At 37.1% G+C, this 21,896-nt stretch overlaps 1 protein-coding gene across 2 annotated transcripts in view; it reads left to right on the forward strand.

The window, feature by feature from the left end:
• The window catches only part of SECISBP2L (SECIS binding protein 2 like), a 68,804-nt gene that overhangs the window by 21,998 nt on the left and 24,910 nt on the right, over positions 1-21,896 (forward strand). For both annotated transcript variants that reach the window (XM_045900125.3, XM_064570504.1), the window contains exons 8-14: positions 2,351-2,485; positions 4,366-4,446; positions 5,184-5,351; positions 5,488-5,629; positions 9,383-9,552; positions 10,349-10,481; positions 12,096-12,258. In XM_045900125.3, the coding sequence (XP_045756081.1) occupies positions 2,351-2,485; positions 4,366-4,446; positions 5,184-5,351; positions 5,488-5,629; positions 9,383-9,552; positions 10,349-10,481; positions 12,096-12,258 (992 nt within the window). The remainder of the gene's footprint in view (positions 1-2,350; positions 2,486-4,365; positions 4,447-5,183; positions 5,352-5,487; positions 5,630-9,382; positions 9,553-10,348; positions 10,482-12,095; positions 12,259-21,896) is intronic.

The following is a 21,896-nucleotide window of genomic DNA, read 5'->3' on the forward strand; positions in this document are numbered from 1 at the left end:
AATCATAGGAAAGCCCTGTCCTTACTCTAGAGTTACAAAGGATTTGCCAGTTTTCCACTAGGGTGTTTATGTTCTTGTTTTTTTACATTTAATCTTTATTCCATTTGGGTTTGTCTTTTGCATGGTGTGAGATACAGTTCCACTTCGTATTTTCCAAGTGGGTACCCAAATCTCCAGCACCATTTATTGAAAAGTCCATCTTTTCACTGATTTGATATTAACCATCTTCATCATCTATTAAATTCCCAGGTATATTGAAATCTATTTTTGGAATTTCTCTTTTGTTCTGTATTAGTCATTAAATTAATCTATCAGTTTAGGGAGGATGGATTACCTTTGTGATGTGGCATCTTTCTATGTAATAAACTGTATGTCTTCCTATTTTTGAGTCCTCTTTTTAGGAGATAATTGAAATACATGCAGATTTGGTTCTCATGAACTTTGTTGGGACCATTAGTTTGGGGGTTTTAATTTAATCCTGGAGCTTTATGTCTCCCAAGTATAAGAAATCAAGTTCCATTTGTTCTTTTTAATTGTATTAGTGTTTGTAGCAACATTAATGTATGTATAGTAAATGATTTACAACAGGGGTTTTTTTAGATATAATTTGGAGAGCAGGTTTGCATTTACTTTTTTGTCATAGTGACTGTCCACAGAAATGAAGAGGTATGCTCAGGAATTATTCTCTTGCTTTTTGGTCATCCCTGTTTTGGGGCTTGTACTCATTTTAGTATTAATAATTTATGTGAATTAAGTTGGTTTTTTTAAATTTACCTAGACATTATAAATTGCATTTGGTTTACCAGTCTATGAGCTTCTTTTCATGAGCCAGTTTTTAAAATATTTTACAAAAATTGCTAAATAGTGAAGTTGAAGTAATTTTACAGAGAGCATTCATACAGCTACCAGTTAGATGCTAGCTAACATTTCACTGAGATTTGTTTCATCATGTGTGTATTCCTCTGTCCATATCACTATCCATGTTTTTGAGCCTATTTTAAAATGAAGTAAATATTTAAAATTAAGAAACTGTTGGGTATCTGGAAAGTTATCTAGTTATAGGAAGTAGCCCAGTTGTCACAGTGCATATTCTAAGGAAGAATTACATTTGGTGTATGACCATCTTCTCTGGCTTATTGTTCTGCCATGCAGCCTACCTCCCAAAAGAGTATAAAAATTCTATTTCTTAAAAAAAAAAAAAAATCCTATTTCTTATCAGCAAGTCATTTTAGATCAGTTAGTTAGTACGGGAATTGGTAGGTGGTTCCATGTCTTTGTGTGCATAATTTTGATTTCATCATCCAAAGCCTGTGTATCAGCACCTTCTGTTGTAGATCTACTTCAGGTTCTGTTTACTGTTAGAATTTGGTGGTAACTGGTAATGAAGATCATACTTTTCACATCTTCTGGGTGTCCTGGTTAAGAGAGGTGTTTCATGTTAGCTGCATTGGGTATTTAAGAGGAGGATCTTGAAATGTCTCAAGAATCTTGCCCTTATGACAGTCGAACATTTTACAGATTTGTTAATGGGATAATAATTTACAGATTGGATGAAAATTTTGTTCTAAATCTACTTTCTTGGAAATAAGAGTTTTAATTTTTTACCTTTCTTAGGAATTTTTTTTTTTTTTTAATAAAACCACAGATGTTAGAAGACATAATAGTTTAATAAAAAGGTAGGGTGCAGTTTCTCCCAGTGATAACATCTTGCAAAACTGCAGCCCAGTGTCACAACCTAGATATTGACATTGATACAATCAAGATAAGAACAGATCCATCACTGCAGGGATCCCTCATGTTTCCTTTTTATAGCCACATTCCTTTCCTTTCCTGCCCAGCCTCTTGTTAACCCTAGAATCCACTGATCTGTTCCCCCCTTTATATAATTTGTCATTTCAAGAATGTTTTATAAATGAACTCATACAGTCCTTTTAGGATTGGCTTTCTCACTTTCATGGTTCTCTGGGGATTTGTCCAGATTATCGAATACATCAGTAGTTTGTTCCATTGGGTGGCTGACTGTTGTTCTGTAGTAGGGATGTACCGCAGTAAGTTTAACTGTTCTCCCAATCAAGGACATCTGGGTTGTTTCCAGTTTTTGGCTATTACGAGTAAAGCTGGTTAAACATTCATGTATGAGGTGGGGGAAGGAGGGAAGTAACTTGCATTATCACATTTTTAATTTTCCTTAAAATGATCTTACTTGTCAAATGTTCTTTAACCTTTTATAATAAATTACACACTTTATGAAAATTCATTGAGTTTTATACTTTTGTGTATTTTTCTGTAAGTATATGTCAGTAAAATGTTCATTTAAATAATATATTTTTTTCTTTTGGTGCTTACTTAGGTTGGATTCAGATGCCGAGGACATAGTACTTCCTCAGAAAGAAGACAGAATTTGCAAAAGAGACAAGATAATAAGCAATTAAATGCCAGTCAGTCTCATAGAGGCGACTCAAATTCTGAGTCTTTATATTTTGAGGTATTTTTTCAGATTCTATTTGTAAACTATTAGAGTAAATGTTCCCATTAAGAAATTCATTTTCTTACATTCTGATAAGTACTTTTTATGTCTTAACCTGTGACTCTGCTATTAGATTATAAATTATTTAGAAGTATTGATTCATTTTTCTCCTGGATATGTATAGTTAGTCTAATATTAACTTCATTAATGTCTATTTTTATAACTTCCGTCATGAGTATTCATTTTGAGGTAACATGGAGAGGTAGAACTTGATTTTATGTGGGTTTCTCCTAGTATGAAACTTTCTCCCTAATTTTTGTTATTATTGTTTAGTCTCTTCGTCAAGTTTTTTAGGTTTGAATGGTTCAGTCTCGGTAATTTGTGCTGCTAGCCAGGAGAATCTTGGAGAAGAAAAAAGATATTTTATTTTCTCTAATAGGCAGGAAGTTTCTATACTGCTTGGAATATTTTTATTTATTCATCTAACTGGCTCTTTTTTTTTTTGGAGGCCTGTTATATGTGTAAGATAAGGTGCTGTGAATGATACATTAAGTGAGTAAACACAGTAGCCTTAGGGAAGTTGGGGTATAGTAATGTAGATGCATACACACCTAGTACTTGCTTCGGTGTGGTTGGAGTTGAACGAGGGACAAATCCCTTTGGGTTTGGAGTAGGGTAAAGGCAATCTTTGGAAAAGACTTTAAAGAATGGGTAGAGGGCACCTGGGTGGCTCAGATGGTTAAGCATCTGCCTTCAGCTCAGGTCATGATCCCAGAGTCCTGGGATCGAGTCCCGCATCAGGCTCCCTGCTCCTTGGGAGCCTGCTTCTCCCTCTGCCTCTCTCTCTCTCTCTGTCTGTCATGAATAAATAAATAAAATCTTTAAAAAAAAAAAAAAAAAAAAAAAGAATGGGTAGAATTTGGTTGTGTCAAGATAGTGAACATCCCAGGTAACTCATTTGAATAATTCTTTTTTGTTGGAGCATAGTTTCTATAAAATGGGTCAATAGATGGCAATTAAACTGGAAAATGTGCTTGAGGCCAGAGACTAGAGATGAATAATATGTTAGATAAGTTTAGTAATTGACCTAAAGGAATTCAGAGTGCATCTCTATTAAATTATTGAGAACATGTGGTAGATTTATTATTTGCACTTAACCATATAACTGGTTCCATCCGTATACTTAAAGATATTAGATATAATTTTCACTATAAAGGAGGATATTCGTTAATAAATTGAATAGGATTTTCTTTTAAATTTTTAAACTTTTAACCTTATTTACAGGTATGTGTAGTATTGCAGGACAGAGAATATATTTATGAAATTCATATTAAACCATCTGTTGAAAATATTTTCCAGATTATCTGAAATACGATAAAAACCCTGTTGTATTTCTTTTCAATTACCTATCCATTTTTAAAATAGAATTAATTAATTAAAATGGACACAAATCCAAAAAATGGACATGTATAGATATGCCACCATTATTGAATAATGAAATTAACTATGTTGTAGCATGTGAGAAATGAGATTTCCTTTTTAAGACTGACTTTAGTTTGGGGCGCCTGGGTGGCTCAGTCGTTAAGCGTCTGCCTTCGGCTCAGGTCATGATTCCAGGATCCTGGGATCGAGCCCTGCATTGGGCTCCCTGCTCAGCGGGAAGCCTGCTTCTCCCTCTCCCACTCCCCCTGCTTGTGTTCCCTCTCTCTCGCTGTGTCTCTCTCTGTCAAATAAATAAATAAAATCTTAAAAAAAAAAAAAAAAGACTGACTTTAGTTTAATATTAGAATTTTAAAAATTATTTCCCCATTTTTCATTACTCTTAAGCATTATAAAACATTTTTCTGAAGAGTTTATTGCTTTGAACTGTTTTCACTTAAAATGTGAAATTATTTCAGGATGAAGATGGATTTCAAGAACTAAATGAGAATGGAAATGCTAAAGATGAGACTATTCAACAGAAACTTTCTTCAAAAGTAGTAAGTGACTCTTTTTAAAAAGATAAGCAAAATATTTGAACATCCTTTGAACTGTGGCTATGTTGAAAAGAAGTATTACAGGTTAGCATAAAGACATATGGGGCACCATGGTAGAGAAGAAAACCATGTATTTGGTACTTAATATTTATTTGCAACATAACCAGAGCAAAGACACTTTCCTATAAAATCCATAGTTCTGGGTGCCTGGGTGGCTCAGTTGGTTAAGTGACTGCCTTCGGCTCAGGTCATGATCCTGGAGTCCCAGGATCGAGTCCCGCATTGGGCTCCCTGCTCAGCAGGGAGTCTGCTTCTCCCTCTGACCCTCCCCCCTCTCATGCTCTCTCTCTATCTCATTCTCTCTCTCAAATAAATAAATAAAATCTTTTAAAAAAAATAAATAAATAAAATCCATAGTTCTGTTACAGACGAGAAAACACCATTAATTAAAGGATATCATATAGCATACAGTCCATTTCCCCTGTTGTTGCAAAACTTTACTTGGGAGTTATTTTGTTTTGAGGCCAAGATCCAGACAAGTGTCACCAGTTGCATTAAGCTGTTTGTCTCTATTTCCCAGGCTGGAAGGATCCCACCATCTCACTCTGTTCTTTATGACATTGAATCCTCAAAGATTCCAGTCCAGATACACTGTAAAACATCCCACATTCTGGATTGTCTTTCCTTATGGTTAGACCTTTATGGAATCACTAACAAATGTTTTTGTCTGGTTATCCTAGTTGGATGATTTACCTGAAAACTCACCAATCAATATAGTTCAGACTCCAATTCCCATTACCACCTCAGTTCCTAAACGTGCAAAAAGTCAGAAGAAGAAAGCTTTAGCAGCGGCCCTTGCCACAGCTCAAGAATATTCAGAAATAAGTATGGAGCAAAAAAAACTACAGGTATTTATTCATTTTTATGAACAGATGTAATTGATAGGTTTGGGGGGGATGGACAGAAGGAGTGACAAATAAAATCATCATAAATTGCTACACTTTAATACTATCACAAAAAATAAACGTTCCATTTACCTTGCAGGAAGCTTTATCAAAGGCAGCTGGAAAAAAAAATAAAACCCCTGTGCAGCTAGATTTGGGGGATATGTTAGCAGCTCTGGAAAAACAACAACAAGCGATGAAAGCACGGCAGATTACTAATACCAGACCTCTGGCATATACAGGTGATCTTACGATCTGAGCAATTCGCTGTTTGGTTTTGGTAATAGTTTTTGAATATTGTTAATCTTAATTGCATCTATCTAGAAAATCCAGAGTCTACTCACCAGCTCCTCTCCTGTTACCCTTGTAGCTCGCATCCTTGTACTACACTGTGGTAGCCCACTGTTACCTACTGCAGGCTATCTTAAAAGGAGTATCTTTTAAAAATACAAACAGGATTATATCACTCCACTGCTCCAAACCCTCTAGTAGCTCTTGATCTCACTTGGAGTAAAGCCAGATTCCTAAGGCCAGATCTTAGCTGATCCTATGACCTTTTTGCCCCCATCACCATTCTCTCTGACACACACTGCTCTAGTCAGTCAGCCCCCTCACTGTTCCACAGACACAGCAAGCATGCTCCTAGCTCAGTATCTTTGTGCTTGCTGTCTTTTCCCTGAAACTCTCTTTCCTCATATACTGGTGTGGTTTGTTCTCGTACGTCCTTTAGGTCTCTGTTCACATGTCAGTTGGTGTACACTGTGAAGCAGCTAATGTTTTTCTTTTTCAGAGGTTGAAATAAGAATCACAAGTAATTTGGCTTTATAACTTTAAAATTGGATAATAGGAAACATAGGAGTTTTGATCAAGAGGTGTGTGCACGTGTGTGTGTGTGTGAGAGAGAGAGAGAGAGAGAGAGAAAATGAATGATTCGGCTTTCTACTGAAATGTTAATGTATATTTTAGTAAACCTTGTCAAATTTAGAGTTCAGCAGCTCTTATGTGCTCCCTCATTTCTTTCCATAGCCTTTGTTGTAGACGGAGAGGAATAATATAAAGGAAAGGGAAGGGCACCAACAAAAAGCCCAGTGTTAAAAGGGAGAATTGGAATATTCTATTTCTTCTGTTTCTATGTAAAGGGTCTGTTGTTTTTAGACAAAAAGATAATTAGCAGTGTATAACTTTAATTCTGTCTGCAAAATGTTTAAATCTATAGCTAGTTACTTGTCCAGTATAAACCTTAGCTTTACTATTAGTAAAAATAATATTGAATGCATACTAAGCTTTTGAGTTGAATGTTGTTGAGTTGGGTTAGAGTGGCAGTTACATCTCAGTGGAACTGAGAGTTAGAGTGTTCTGGAGGCAGTATGGCTTCATGGCGACAAGCAGGAGCTTTGGAGTTGAGCTGCCTTGGTTTGAATCCTGTTCTTCCATGTAGTTCCTTGGCAACTTATTTAACTTTGCTGTGCTTCAATTTCCTGACATTAAGATGGAGGTAATGATAGTACCTGCTACAGGGTTATTTTGAGGAGTCAGTGAGATGATGCATGTCACCTGGTTGGAAGATTATAGTCACTCAATAAATGTTAACTGATTACTGTGGAGAAGAGATTGTTAACCTGTGATACTTCAAATGGCTTCATTGTTATAACTTTGATTCATTGACTACATGTTGATATATACAATTATAGATATCTATATGGAAAGCATGGTGTGGAATTATAGATTAAGATATTCCTGTGGTCAAAGGCTTATAATCTAGTCGAGGGGAAAGACATACACAAATAACTAATAAAGACCTGTGCCTTAGGAAAGATACCAGCCAAAGTTTTATGAACTTGCAGAAGAAAAGAGTGATTAATGTCAACAGGGAGATTATGGGGAAGACGTTACGAATGCCTTCATGTATGATAACATTTGGACTGGGCTTTGAAAGGAGAGTAGGATTCTTATCAGATGGAAATGAGATGAACCTCTAAACTGCCACCAGTGTTTAAGTTGGAAAGCATTGATTACAAAGAAATTGAATTTCTTGGGAAGTCCAAGAAAAGAATGAGACTATTGTAGATATGTGAAAGGATTGTGAGGAATTGATGGGGTGGTGGTGGTGGTGGTTGTTTTTATTTAACTGATGGAATGTGGAAACAGGTCAAAGGTGACTCCATGACTCCAAACTCTCCTAGTTAGAGGATTGTGGTGATTTTGATGATATCAAACAACGATTATGGAAGACGAGTTTTGTTGGGAAGAACAGACTCCAGCCCTGTTGTATTTGAAATGCTAGTTAGGGAGATTCTGGTGGTTCCTACTTAACATGTAGTTATGTATGTACATTTTAGGTTAGAAGTCAGTGAGTTTTGTTTTGTTTTTTAAGATTTTTTTTTTTTAAATTTATTCATTTGAGACAGAGAGAGAGTGCATGAGCAGGGGAGAGAGGCAGAGGGAGAGGGAGAAGCAGACTCCCAACTGAGCAAGGAGCCTGATGTGGGGCTCGATCCCAGGACCCTGGGATCATGACCTGAGCCAAAGACAGATGCTCAACCGACTGAGCCACCCAGGCACCCCGAAGTCAGTGAGTTTTAAATAGAGTTGGATGTATAGCTGTGGAAATACATAAGGTTGTCAGGGGAAAGAACAGTTAGGAAAAATATATTCAGGGATAAAGCCTTGTTGAATGTTCAGACTTAAAGGACAGCAAGAGGAAGAACTAAAAAAATAGGTTTGAGAAAGAGTAAGAAAAATAGGAGAGTGTAATGTCATACAAGGTAAGGACAGAATTTTGAGGAAGAGGATGTGGTCTTTCTTATCAAATGCTGAAAAAAACTAGAGTAGAGAATTAGATTTAGCGATTACAAGTTCATGTGTGATCTTGACAATAGTGGTTGTGAGTGCGTGGGTAGGGCAGAGGCCAGATTGTAATGATCTGGGACGTGATAATGAGAAAACAGATTATTTCAGGACCTCTGGGGAAGATGGCGGGGTAGGAGGATCCTAGGCTTACCTCGTTGCTTGGATACAGCTAGATAGCATCCACATCAGTATAAATAACCGATAAAGCAGACTATTGAGAAGGAAAGGGGAGTGATAGTACCTTAGCTTGAGGGGAAGCCAGTCAGGGAAAGGGTTTTGTTGGGTTGTCTGTTTTTTGGGTTTTTTGTTTTTCTTTCTTCTATATACAGGAGATTTTTAGCTTCTTATTGGGAGTTAGGGAAAAGAATCAGGGGTCAAGGAGGACCTTGAAAGGTGCAAGGGGAAAGGGACAGAGCAAGATGCTTGAGGAATTAATCCGGAGATGGGATTAAGAGGAGAGGGGGTGATAAGCCTTGGACAGGAATTAGGATGCCTACTGCCTCCTCTCAGGTGGCTTATATGTTTATATTGGATAGCAGCTCTCAGGGAAGTAGCAGGAAAGCTTTTTTGCTGCTAGAGTGAGAGAATTGAGATTAGTCTTTGGACCTGTTAAAGGATTGGGGTAGCCACTAGAGGGTGAGGGTATCAATCAGGTATAAAAGAACTACTAAGAGTGCAGCCAAAGAGGAAAATCATTCTTCACTGGCAGGCTGGAATGAGGGGAGGAGTGACAGACTATGTGTTTTATATAAGGGTGATTCTTATGTAAGATTCAGTAGGAATTAAGGACAGGTGCAAAATTTTGAAATTTCAGAGGTTGAGTGGTTCTGCTTGGAGACCAGTTGCAAGGAATTGCATGCTTGAGGGTTGCTGTGGTGGAGTAGAACTAATAATTTATTTGTCCCTGCTTTGGATTGCTAAATTAGTTAATTGCATTTGGCTTTGTCATCTTTATCTTATGGAGGCTAAATGGATGCATAAAAGCTGTATCTGATAAACACTGCATGGCCCTGTACTACTCCTACTATTATGATGTCTGTTTTTCCCCACAAGAAGAGGATGTTCTTGTAGGTTTATCATTGGAAATTTTCATAATATGTGGTGTTGGTAATAATAGTAAAACTAATATTCTTGTTTGTTTTTAGTGGTTACTGCAGCTTCTTTTCACACTAAAGACTCTACTAACAGAAAACCTTTAACCAGAAGTCAGCCCTGTTTGACATCCTTTAGTTCTTTGGACATTACTTCCTCTAAAGCAAAGAAAGGAAAAGAGAAGGAAATTGCAAAACTAAAACGGCCCACAGCACTTAAAAAGGTAAACCAACATCTGGGGATGTTTATCTTACAAGGTAAATAAGGATTTAAATCTGTTTTGCAAAAGTAGTTGTGTTTGAGCCAACAGATTATTATGAGATAGTCATAGGCGTATATCTTTATGATGACTAGTTAATTGGAGATTGGGGATATCATCAGCATCACGATTCTCTTTCCGTATTGAACAAGGCCCTGGACGATGAATTTCTGTAAGGTTAAAAAAAAAAAAAAAAAAAAAAGTTAAACATTTAGCATCCAAAAAATTGGACCGTAGGAATCAGAAGCCCTGGATTCTGGTACTAAATTATATAGTTTTAGGCAAACCTTTCTTACCCTTATCTTCTTCATCTGTAAGTCGGGATAATATCTGCTCTATTTAATTTAGTATTGTTAGGAGCAGAGTGAGATAATCCATGTCCAAATAATTAAAAACTATAAAATGTAAATCTATTGTAACTGTATGACCTGGTTTTCACACTTTTTATTTTATCCATTTTTGTGGAAACTCTGTAGTTTGTCAATCAGGATTTAAAGAGGGAAACATGTGGTTTGATATCTGTAGCATTATTAGCATATTTGCCTTCCTTTATTTTGGATATAGTACTTCTTTCAACTACAGTATCTAAAATTACATTTACTTTTTTGCCAGTCAGTTTCATTGTAGCCAGCTAAACATGCAGCCAACCAAACTCCTCATGTCCATTTGTAAGTGAACTATATCTGTGTAATAGTGAACGTTTTCATCATTCAGTACATCAAAGAGTGATCAGTAATTAAAGACCGGTAATGACTTTTAGGTTATTTTGAAAGAAAGAGAGGAAAAGAAGGGCCGTTTAACTGTGGACCACAACCTTTTGGGATCTGAGGAACCAGTAGAAATGCACTTAGATTTTATTGATGATTTGCCACAGGAGACTGTTTCCCAAGAAGGTAAGATCACCCCTTTCTCCCTTATCATGGAATGGTCCAGAGTATTTTAATTGATAAGCCATCACTAGTTATTATCCTAATTGCAGGATATGCTCCATATTTTATCTACATTTCTTTATTTTTGAGAGTGGTTTCTTTTGAAGATGCTTTTGTAGGGAGATATTTAAAAGGGAGAAGGAGCAGGTGTTATATAGCAGGTTTGTGACATTTTTGAGGCTTAAGGCCTGGATTTGTTGTAAATACTAATAATTATGGTCTCATCATGCATCCTCTATAACTCATAGTTCTTTTCATTTTGTCTTCTTTTGTATTTAGAATACTACTGGCTATTTTCTTCACAGGACTATTTTTCAATGGATTGCTTTTGTTGATTTTCTTTCTTGCTTTCATGAATTAATACATATACCACAGTGAGTGAATAGAGAATTACAAAGCCTCTTGTAGTGCAGAATTCATTTGGTCAATAAGCTTCAGTCCCATACAATTTTAGGTAGGACCTCAAGCAAACCTGCACATTCCTTCTGATATTTTTACTACTGTGGAAGAGAGATTTTAAGAGATACCTGCTAGGTCCCTTTTTCTGCTGACATATGTGTATTCCGTTCTGCAACACATTTAAGTCTGTTTTACACATATTAACTGGCACTGTTCCATTGTGTTTAGAAAAGAGTTTGTTTCTAAAGATTGTTCAGTTAGGACATACTTAGTTGGGATTCCCCTTTACTCTCAATTAAATATCCTTTCCTTTGTATTTAGGTTTATCCATTCATTCAAAAATGGATAAATTTCAGTATTCATTTAGGTGTTTATTGAACACCTATCATGTGTACTTTAGTAACTGGTTTGGGGGTGGGAAAGTCAGGAAATGTAACTGGGTTGGGGGTGGGAAGGTCAGGAAATGTAATAAATGTAATAAAGATAAAGAGTGGATTGGTCCTGCTACAAAAAGCTTATCCCGGTAGGGAGACAAGAAGATACATGTGTAACTTTGCTAATTAGTGGACTGGAATACAAATAATAACTCATTTCCTGAGTTTAGCCATTTAGGAAAGAAGCAGCAAATGAAGGAAGTAATCCGGTCAAGAGATGGTTTCTAAAAAATGAGGCTGCCTGAGCACAGAAGCAAAGACCAAATAAGAGAGAAACTGGGGTGGTGTCTGAAGAAATCAGGAGGGGTGTGGAGAGAATGAGTGAGGTAGAATTCATCATTGCCAGCAGCAATGGGAATTTTTAGACAGTTAGAAGTGAAAAAAGAGAGATAAAGGAGATGGATGATATGATCTGGAAAGAGGTTCAGAAGTTACTACCTTTGTTCTTCAATTTAAATCCTCTAGAATACGTGTTTTATATCGTCCCTTGTGTAGAGACTTATAGACTGCTTTTTAAGCACAGTCTGTAAGTTTTTTAAGAGTATGTTTTAAGAGATAATAGGAAGACTTCATTTTTATAGAATGTGAGAGATGTTGTGATATAAACAATGCCCAACTTGTTAGCTTCTGGAGAATTTGAAAGTTATACAAAAGACAACTGCCATTCTAAGTAGTGTTGATCAATATATAGTCTTTCAGCATTTGAAGTTTGTAAATTTTTTTCCCTCACCCCACATCTCTACAGATGCTGGACTGAGCATGCCCAGTGATACTTCACTTTCTCCAGCAAGTCAGAACTCTCCATACTGTATGACACCTGTGTCACAAGGCTCTCCGGCTAGTTCTGGGATAGGCAGTCCGATGGCATCTTCAACAATAACCAAAATCCACAGCAAAAGATTTAGAGAGTAAGTTTTAGTCTCATTATCCGAGGTTGAATAGTTTAAGTATCTTGATTGTAGCTCTGAATGCAGTATTGTCATTACATGGTGGGTTGAGCATACGAAACTTCAAAGATACTTCTTTCAAATTTTTTTAATACCTAGTTTTATTTAAAGCATTTGGCTTCTGTCAGCTATCAGTGTTCATGTGAAAGTGCTTTATTTTTAAATGAAATCTCTATTTTATTTTTTTGTTCTGTTTTTTGGGGGTTCTTTTGTTTATTATTAACATATAATATATTATTTATTTCAGGGGTACCGGTCTGTGATTCATCAGTCTTACACAGTTCACAGCACTCACCGTAGTACTTTCCCTCCCCAATGTCCATCACCCAGCCACCCCATCCCTCCCACCCCCCTCCACTCCAGCAACCCTCAGTTTGTTTCCTGAGATTAATAAGAGTCTATTATGGTTTGTCACCCTCTCTGGTTTTGTCTTGTTTCATTTTTCCCTCCCTTCCCCTATGATCCTCTGTCTTGGTTCTCAAATTCCTCATATCAGTGAGATCATATGAAACTTGTCTTTCTCTGATTGACTTACTTTGCTTATTAGCATAATACCCTCTAGTTCTATCCACGTCGTTGCAAATGGCAAGATTTCGTTCCTTTTGATGGCTGCATAATATTCCATTGTATATATATACACCACATCTTCTTTATCCATTCATCTGTCAGTGGACATCTAGGCTCTTTCCATAGTTTGGCTATTGTGGACATTGCTGCTATAAACATTGGGTTGCATGTGCCCCTTTGGATCACTACATTTGTATCTTTGGAGTAAATACCCAGTAGTGCATTTGCTGGGTCGTAGAGTAGCTCTATTTTCAACTTTTTGAGGAACCTCCATACTGTTTTCCAGAGTGGCTGCACCAGCTTGCATTCCCACCAACAGTGTAGGAGGGTTCCCCTTTCTCCGCATCCTCGCCAACATCTATTGTTTCCTGAGTTGTTAATTTTAGCCATTCTGGCTGGTGTGAGGTGGTATCTCATTGAGGTTTTTGATTTGTATTTCCCTGATGCCAAATGATGTTGAGCACCTTTTCATGTGTCTGTTGGCCATTTGGATGTCTTCTTTGCAGAAATGTCTGTTCATGTCTTCTGCCCATTTCTTGAATGAATTATTTGTTCTTTGGGTGTTGAGTTTGGTAAGTTCTTTATAGATTTTGGGTACTATCCCTTTATCTGATATGACATTTGCAAATATCTTCTCTCATTCTGTCAGTTATCTTTTGGTTTTGTTGACTGTTTCCTTTGCTGTGCAAAAGCTTTTTATCCTGATGAAGTCCCAATAGTTCATTTTTGCCCTTGCTTCCCTTGCCTTTGGCGATGTTTCTAGGAAGAAGTTGCTGTGGCTGAGTTCGGAGAGGTTGCTGCTTGTGTTCTCCTTTAGGATTTTGATGGATTCCTGTCTCACATTTAGGTCTTTCATCCATTTTGAGTCTATTTTTGTGTGTGGTGTAAGGAAATGGTCCAGCTTCATGCTTCTGCATGTGACTGTCCAATTTTCCCAAAACCATTTGTTGAAGACACTGTCTTTTTTCCATTGGATATTCTTTTCTGCTTTGTCGAAGATTAGTTGACCATAGAGTTGAGGGTCCATTTCTGTGCTCTCTCTTCTGTTCCATTGATCTATGTGTCTGTTTTTGTGCCAATACCCTACTGTCTTGATGATTACAGCTTTGTAATGGAGCTTGAAGTCTGAAATTGTGATGCCACCAGCTTTGCTTTTCTTTTTCAACATTCCTCTGGCTATTCGGGGTGTTTTCTGGTTCCATACAAATTTTTCTTTGAAGAAAGTTGATGGTATTTTGATAGGGATTGCATTAAATGTCTAGATTGTTCTAGGTAGCATAGACATTTTCACAATATTTGTTCTTCCAGTCCATGAGCATGGAACGTTTTCCATTTCTTTGTGTCTTCCTCAGTTTCTTTCATGAGTATTTTATAGTTTTCTGAGTACAGATCCTTTGCCTCTTTGGTTAAATTTATTCCAATTGTAAATGGGATCGACTCCTTAATTTCTCTTTTCTTCTGTCTTGTTGGTGTATAGAAATGCAACTGATTTCTGTGCATTGACTTTATATCCTGCCACTTTACTGAATTCCTTATGAATTCTAGCAGTTTTGGGGTGGAGTCTTTTGGGTTTTCCACATAAAGTATCATATCATCTGCAAGAAATGAGAGTTTGACTTCTTCTTTGCTGATTCGGATGCCTTTTATTTCTTTTTGTTGTCTGATTGCTGAGGCTAGGACTTCTAGTACTATGTTGAACAGCAGTGGTGATAGTGGACATCCCTGCCATGTTCCTGACCTTAGGGAAAAGCTCTCAGTTTTTCCCCCTTGAGTATGATATTCGCTGTGGGTTTTTCATAGATGGCTTTTATGATATTGAGGTATGTACCCTCTATCCCTACACTGTGAAGAGTTTTAATCAAGAAAGGATGTCGTACTTTGTCAAATGCTTTTTCTGCGTCTATTGGGAGGATTATATGGTTCTTGTTCTTTCTTTTATTAACGTATTGTATCACATTGATTGATTTGTGGATGTTGAACCAGCCTTGCAGCCCAGGAATAAATCCCATTTGGTTGTGGTGAATAATCCTTTTAGTGTATTGTTGGATCCTATTGGCTAGTATTTTGGTGAGAATTTTTGCATCCATGTTCATCAGGGATATTGGTCTGTAAATCTCCTTTTTGATGGGGTCTTTGTCTGGTTTTGGGATCAAGGTAATGGTGGCCTCATAAAATGAGTTTGGAAGTTTTCCTTCCATTTCTATTTTTTGGAATAGCTTCAGAAGAATAGGTATTAATTCTTCCTTAAATGTTTGGTAGAATTCCCCTGGAAAGCCATCTGGCCCTGGGCTCTTGTTTGTTGGGAGATTTTTGATTACTGCTTCAATTTCCTTAGTGGTTATGGGTCTGCTCAGGTTTTCTGTTTCTTCTTGGCTCAGTTTTGGTAGTTTATAGGTCTCTGGGAATGCATCCATTTCTTCCAGATTATCTAATTTGCTGGAATATAGTTGCTCATAATATGTTCTTATAATTGTTTATATTTCTTTGGTGTTGGTTGTGATCATTCATGTTTTATTTATTTGGGTCCTTTTTTCTTTTTGATAAGTCTGGCCAGGGGTTTATCAATCTTATTAATTCTTTCAAAGAACCATCTCCTAGTTTCATTGATCTGTTCTCCTATTCTTTTGGTTTCTGTTTCATTGATTTCTGCTCTGATCTTTATTATTTCTCTTCTCTTGCTGGGTTTAGGCTTTATTTGCTGTTCTTTCTCCATCTCCTTTAGGTGTAGGGTTAGGTTGTATATTTGAGATGAAAGTGCTTTGACTGTAAATACATTCTTTTTATAACAGATGATGTTTATAACTAAATTTGGGATTTGGCCTTACATCCTACATGCACAGTGCCTTAATAAGGGGTTTTTCCTCCTCAAATGCTTTTGCTTTTTTGTTTATATTACTGGCCTTTCAGAAAAAAAAAACCCTCTCTAACCAATCTAAAACCCTCTTACATGAAGTGAACCTATTGCATAAACCTGCTTGTTTTTCAGCAAATATTTCTAAGTTTTAAAATGCCTGTCAGTGAATAATATTGAACTAACAGTTATTGCTATGAAGGATTTTAGGATTTTAAGATTTGTGCAGATGTTACATTTAAAAATGACACATGAAAGAATCCCGGGGTGAAAGTAAAATTGGTAGGAATCCAAACCATATTGGTTTGTTCTGTTCCTTTTTTTAATTGAAGTGTAGCGATACACAATATTATATTAGTTTTAGGTGTACTGTGTAGTGATTTGACATTCATATACATTATGAAATGATAATCACGATGTTTTAGTTACCATCTGTCACCATACAAAGTTATTAAAATATTTTTGACTTACTTATTTTATAGCTGGAAGTTTATACCTCTTAATCCCCTTCACCTATTTCGCCTGTAACCCCACTCCTTCCCATCTGGCAACCACCATTTTTTTCTCTCCATTTATGAGTCTGTTTCTGTTTTGTTCACTTACTTTGTTTTTTAGATTCCACATGTAAGTGAAATTATACGATATTTGTTTTTCTCAGATATATTTCACTTAGCATAATACCCTCTGCGCCCACCCATGTTGTTGCAAATGGCAAGATTTCATTCTTCTTTGTGTCTGAGTAATATGCCACATGCAGTATATAATATTCCACACATAGCCACACCCCCATCTTCTTTATTTATTCATTTATCTATGGACATTTAGGTTGCTTCCATATCTTGATTTATTATAAACAATGCTGCAGCGAACATAGTGGTGCAAAAATCTTTTATGAATTCATGTTTTTGTTTTCTTCAGGTAAATACCTAGAAATGGAATCGCTAGATGGTATGGTAGTTCTATTTTCAGTTTTTTGAGGAACCTCTATAGTGTTTTCCGTAGTGGCTACACCAGTTTACATTCTCACCAGTAGTACATGAGGGTTCCCTTTTCTCCATGTCCTTGCCAACACTATGTTGAATAAAAGTGGCAAGACTGAACATCTTTGTCTTGTTTCTCTAGTTGAGTATGGTATTAACTGTGGGTTTGTCATATATGGCCATTATTATGTTGAGTTACATTCCCTGTGTACCTACTTTGTTGAGAATTTTTACGATACATGGATGTTGAATTTTGTCAAATGTTTTTTCTGCATCTGTTGAGAAGATCATATGATTTTTATCCTTCATTTTGTTAATGTGTATGATGATTAGTTTGTGGATATTGAATTATCTCTGCATCCCTGGAATAAATGCCATTTTGATAGTGGTTTGTGATCTTTTAACGTATTATTGAATTTGGTTTGCTAATATTTTGTTGAGGATTTTTGCATCTATGTTCATCAGGAATATTGGCCTATAACTTTCTTTTTTTGTAGTGTCTTTGGTTTTGGTATCAGGGTCTCCTAGAATGAATTTGGTAGTGTTCCTTACTTTTATTTTTTGGAATAGTTTGAGAAGAATAGGTATTAACTCTTCTTTAAATGTGTGATAGAGGGGCACCTGGGTGGCTCAGTTGGTTAGGCGTCTGCTTTCGGCTCAGGTCATGATCCCAGGGTCCTGGGATCGATCCCTGCATTGGGCTCCCTGCTCAGCGGGGAGTCTGCTTCTACCTCTGCCTCTCTGCCCAGCTTGTATGCTGTCTCTCTCGTTCACTCTCTCTCTTTCTCAAAGAAATAAAATCTTTAAAAAGAAATTAAAAAAAAATAAATGTGTGATAGATTCATTTGTGAAGCTGTCTGGTCCTGGACTTTTGTTGGGATTTTTTGGATTATTGATTCTATTTTATTACTAGTAAACAGTGTTCAGACTTTCTATTTCTTAATGATTCAGTTTTGGAAGATTATGTATTTCTAAGAATTTAACCATTTCTTCTCAGTTATCCAGTTTATCAATGTATAAATTTTCGTAGTAGTCTTTTATGGTTCTTTGTATTTCTGTGGTGTCAGTTGTAACTTCTCTTTTATTTCTGATTTTGTTTATTTGGGTCCCCCTTTTTTTTCTTGATGAATCTGGCTTAAAGACTCATTATTGTCCTTTTTTTTTTTAATTAAGTATAGTTGACACACAACATTACATTAGTTTCGGGTGTATAACATAATGATTTGACAAGTCTGTATGTTACGTTTACCACAAGTATAGCTACCATCTGTCACCATACAGTGCTATTACAATATAATTGATTATATTTCCTATTATATTTCCTTTTATCCCCAGGACTTATTCATTCCATTACTGAAAGCTTATATTTCCTCTCCTCTTCACCCATTGTGCCCATCTTCCCACCCTTTACCCCTTGGTACCCATCAGTTCATTCTCATGGTTGTTTCTTTCTTTTTTTTTTAATTTGTTCACTTGCTTTGTTTTATAGATTATACATGTAAGTGAATTTATATGGTAGTTTTTCCCTGTCTGACTTACTTAGCAAAATACCATCTAGGTCCATATAAATATTATTTATCAGAGTACGGTTCTTGGTTTCATTGATCTTTTCTGTTGTTTCTTTTTCAGTCTCTATTTTATTTAGTTCCTCTCTGACCTTTATTATTTACTTCCTTCTGCTCACTTTGGGCCTTCTTTTTCTTTTTTTAGTTCCTTTATGTGTAAGGTTAGATTGTTTATTGGAGATTTTTCTTGTTTCTTAGAGTAGGCCAGTATCACTTTAAACTTCTCTCTTAGAACTGTTTTTGCTGTGTACCACGGATTTTGGAGGTTGTGTTTCCATTTTCATTTGTCTCAAGATATTTTTTAATTCCTTCTTTGATTTCTTTGACCCATTGGTTGCTTATTTGTATGTTGTTTGGCCTCCTCATGTTTGTGTTTTTTCCAGTTTTTTTTCCCCCTTGTAATTGATTTCTGGTTTCATCCCATTGTAGTTGAAAAGATGCTTGATATGATTTCGGTCTTCTTAAATGTATTGAGACTTGTTTGGTGGCCTAACATGTGATCCACCCTGGAGAAGGTTCCATGTGCACTTGAAAGGAGTGTGTTTTCTGCTGTTTTGGATGGAGTGTTCTTTTTATTTGTATTATGTCTGTCTGGTCTAGTCTGTTGTTTAAGGCCACTGTTTCCTTACTGATTTTCTCTTTGGATGATCTCTCTATTGATGTAGGTGGGGTGTTATTATGTTACTATCAGTTTCTACCTTTGTGTCTATAAATATTCCTTTGTATATTTAGGTGCTCCTATGTTGGGTATATAGATATTTATAATTGTTATATCCTCTTGTTAGATTGATCCCTTTATCATTATTTAATGTCCTTCTTTGTCTCTTGTACAGTCTTTGTTTTAAAGTCCATTTTGTCTGATGTAACTATTCCTACCCCAGCTTTCTTTTCGTTTCTGTGTGCATGGAATCTTCTTCCAGTCTGTATGTGTCTTAGGTGTGAATTTAGTTTAGTTTTGTTTTTTTTCTTAGAGAGCATAAGCAGTGGGTGTGTGTTTGGGGGTATGGGGGGAAGCAGAGGGAGAGAGAGACGCAGAGATCATGACCTCAGCTGAATCAAGAGTTGGATGCCTAACTGACTGAGCCACCTAGGCACCCCTGGATTGAGTCTCTGATAAGCAGCGTTTTGATAGGTCTTGCTTTTTTATCCATTCAACCACCCTGAGTCTTTGATTATAATATTTCTTCCATTTACACTTAAAGTAATTATTGGTAGGTAGTACTTACTGCCATTTTTTTGTTTTCTATTTTTGTAGTTCTCTGTTTTTTTGGTGTTTTTTTCCTTGATCTCTTCCCTTGGGATTTGATGACTTTCTTTAGTGTTATGTTTGGATTCCTTTCTCTTTATTTCCTTTGTATCTATTTAGGTTTTTGGTTTCCTTATCACAAAGTTCATGTATAATATCCTATGTATGTAAGTTTATTTAAGTTGATGATTTCTTAAGTTCACATTCTAAAAGCACTACATTTTTCCCTGCCCTGCAGTGTTTTATGTTTTGACATCCTGCTTTATATCTTTATTTTGTATCCCTTAACAAAATATTGTAGACATGATTGATTTTACTGTTTTTGTTTTTAACCTTCATACTAACTTTATAAGTGGTTGATCTACACTACCTTTGCAGTATGTTTGCTTTTACCAGTGAGATTTTTTTCCTTTATAACTTTCGTCTAGTTGTGGCTTTTTCTCTTCCACTTAAAGAAGTCCCTTTAACATTTCTTATAAGGCCAGTTGAGTGTTGATGAGCTCCTTTAACTTTTGTCTTTAAACTCTTCATCTCTTCTTCAATTCTGAATGATGATCTTGCCAGGTAAATTTCTTGGTTGTCGGTTTTTTCCTTTCAGTACTTATATGGTGACATTCTCTTCTGCCTGCAAAGTTTCTGTTGAAAGATCAGCTGATAATTTTATGTATGTTCTCTTGTATGTAACTAGTTGCTTTTCTCTTGCTGCTTCTAAGATTATCTCCTTATCTTTAATTTTTGACATCTTAGTTATTATATGTCTTAGTGTAAATCTCTTTGCATTAATCTTGTTTTTGGCTCCCTGTGCTTCCTGGAACTGGATGTCTGTTTTCTTCCCCAGCTTAGGGAAGTTTTCTGCCATTATTTCCTCAAATAAGCTTTCTACTTCTCTCTTTTTTTCCCCTTATGGGACTCCTATAATGTAAATGTTAGTCTGCTTGATGTTGTCTCAGAGGTCTCTTAAACTATCCTCATTTTTTAAAGTTTGTCTCCTTGCTGTTCAACTTGGGTGACACTCACTACCCTGGCTTCCAGATCACTGATCATTCTTCTGCATCATCTAATGTGCTTTTGATTCCCTCTAGTGTATTATTTTATCTTTCTTTTTGATAGTTTGTATCTGTTTGTTGAAGTTCTCACTGTGTTCATCCATTCTGCTTGAGTTTGGTCAACATCTTTATGACCATTACTTTGAACTCTTTATTAGGTAGTTTACTTATCTCCATTTCATTTCATTCTTTTCTCAGGTTTGTCTTGTTCTTTCCTCCAAAACCTATTTCTCTGTCTTCTCATTTTCCCCGACTCTCTTTGTTCTTATGTGTTAGATAGATTAGCTATGTCTCAGAGCCTTGATGGAGTGACCTAATGTAGAAGGCATCCTGTGGGGCCTTGAAGCACAGTCTCCCCTGGTGCCCAGACCCAGGCACTTCGGGGTGTCCCGCATGTGGACGACATGTGTCCTCCTGTTATGGCTGGGCTGTGACTGCTGGGTTTGCACTGGTGGGTGGGCTTGGCCTCACATGCAGCTGGCTGAAAGACCCTGCTGTAGTGGTTGGGGGCATTTTGGTGGTCGGGGCTGTAGCTGCTTTGGGAGGTATCAGTCTGAGGCTCCCTGCTGCATGGCAGGGCAGGAGCTGCTTTGCAGGGATGCCGATCCCACTCAGGGCCACTTGCTGAGTGTGGTGGGATGGGACTTGTTTTAGAGGGGGCCCTTAAACCTGGCCTGGGCTGCCCACCAAGTCTGGTGGACTGGGAGCTGCTTTGGGGGACCATGGGATCTGGCTGAGACTACCTGCCAGGTGCAGTGGGGTGGGAGCCACTTTGAGGGGGATGCGTACGGGGGCCAGCATTGTTAAGTAGAGTGGGTCTGCGGGGGCATGCTGAGGCAGGGCAAGTGGTATTAGCAAGGTAGAAGAAGAGTGTCAGAAATGGCTCCCACCAGTGCTTCTGTTCCAGGAAAATGTTCCCATAGATCCCTGCCCCTTCTGCACATGCCCTAAAGTTAGCAAATCTTCATGTGTGGCCCAGGCGCTTTTCAAAATGCTGCCTCTATGCTGGGTCTCAGAGCCAATGAGTTTGTGCCTGTGCCCTTTAAGAGTAGAGTCTCAGTTTCTTTTAACCCCCTAGCTCTCCTGGAGTTAAGCGCCATAGATTTTCAAAGCCAGCGTTTATGGGACCTCTTCTTCCTGATGCATGTCCCCAGGATGGGCATGCTTGATACAGGGTTTAAACCCTTTGCTCCTTAGGAAGGATGGCCTCTGCGTTTGTAATATCCCTCCTGTTTGGGAGTCACTGAGCAGGGGATGTGGGTCCTGACTAGAGCCCTTTTCTGCGTTTCCTACTTGTCTGGTATGGCTTTTTCTATCTTGAGTTGTGGAAGAGCAATTTTTGCT

This window comes from Mirounga angustirostris, unplaced genomic scaffold (genome assembly GCF_029215605.1).
Source record: "Mirounga angustirostris isolate CCGP_5_RB_7025 unplaced genomic scaffold, mMirAng1.0.hap1 SCAF_9, whole genome shotgun sequence".
NCBI classification, from domain to species: domain Eukaryota; kingdom Metazoa; phylum Chordata; class Mammalia; order Carnivora; family Phocidae; genus Mirounga; species Mirounga angustirostris.